A 1,159-nucleotide genomic window follows, 5' to 3' on the forward strand; every position below is an offset into this window, starting at 1 on the left:
AGATATATGGAGGAGCACTAACACCGATAGAATGTGCACAGCACACACAAACATAATACACATAACATGCTGACTCATAAATACAAATTTGCAGACAGACGTACTAGAAAACACTGCCTTGCAAACTGAAGTACAGTGTCACATCCTGTACAGAGGAGTAAACACACACGCACATTCACAGACACACACATACACACACACACACAGTAAAACACAACAACATAGTTTCAAATTGATTTTTGAGGCCTTGGGATCCTTTTCTTTAACAGGCATTCAAGAGGCTGTCTGCTCTTATTAAGGAGGCCCAGTGAAGCATCCAGGCATCCAGATGAATAATGTGTTATGGCCAGAGGTTTTATATCTTTTTTACAAACACTGCAAAAAGAAGGCAATATTTCACCTTGAATCCTGATGTTACTTGCCACGCTGAACACAGAGAAGAGAAATTACTTTTTTTTAACCTTTAATTTTCAGGACACACAAGGAAATGAAAGATGGTTTTGATGGCGTTTACACACCATACACCTCATCTGTAGCCCGTGCTGAGCCCTGACCTGTTGAAGTGTGTTTACTGATGTACAGATCACCGAGATGTGCTTTACTCTGTGCAATGTATTCTCTATTTTAAATGAAGGTCTGGGTAGAGGATAAGATCTGTGTGTATTTATTACTGATAAGTGATGTCTGACAGTAAAACACTAACCGTGATTTAAATTCAGTTATAATTTAAATGTATTTAATTTGTTAAGGAAAAGGGTTTATTTTTCTCATCAAGTCTTGTATTGTAACATTTATAACTTTATGAGGGTCTGGAAATGTTTTGATCACATTCGATTTTATGGTCAAATGATTTTTATAATGAAATGTGATCAAAATATTCATTTTTGTTTGTTTTCAAATGTGTTCACTGTATGGTCTAACCCTCCTATACAATAAACACATGAGACTTCCATATCTCTGTTTCTCTTTCTCCCTTCTTCTTTGGCACTCTTTCACCGGGTCCCCATGGCAATTCAGTACGATTGAGTGTAAAAGTGAGGGTGTTACAACTGATTGGTGTGTGTCAGTATTTGATTTGGTCTCTTTGCTCTCTAAAAAGGTTTTGGTGACCTTTTGTGAATCATTGATTGGTGTGAGAGTGGGAAGCGTGCGACGTCGA

General features: G+C 37.5%; 1 protein-coding gene across 2 annotated transcripts in view; it reads left to right on the forward strand.

The window, feature by feature from the left end:
• The window catches only part of aadat (aminoadipate aminotransferase), a 24,808-nt gene extending 23,854 nt beyond the window's left edge, over nt 1–954 (forward strand). For both annotated transcript variants that reach the window (XM_080859773.1, XM_080859772.1), the window contains exon 14: nt 270–954. In XM_080859773.1, coding sequence (XP_080715899.1) covers nt 270–311 — 42 coding nt within the window. In that variant the 3' untranslated portion in view covers nt 312–954. The remainder of the gene's footprint in view (nt 1–269) is intronic.
• The last annotated feature ends 205 nt before the right edge of the window (nt 955–1,159 follow it).

This window comes from Sprattus sprattus, assembly GCF_963457725.1.
Source record: "Sprattus sprattus genome assembly, chromosome: 21".
Lineage (NCBI taxonomy): Eukaryota > Metazoa > Chordata > Actinopteri > Clupeiformes > Clupeidae > Sprattus > Sprattus sprattus.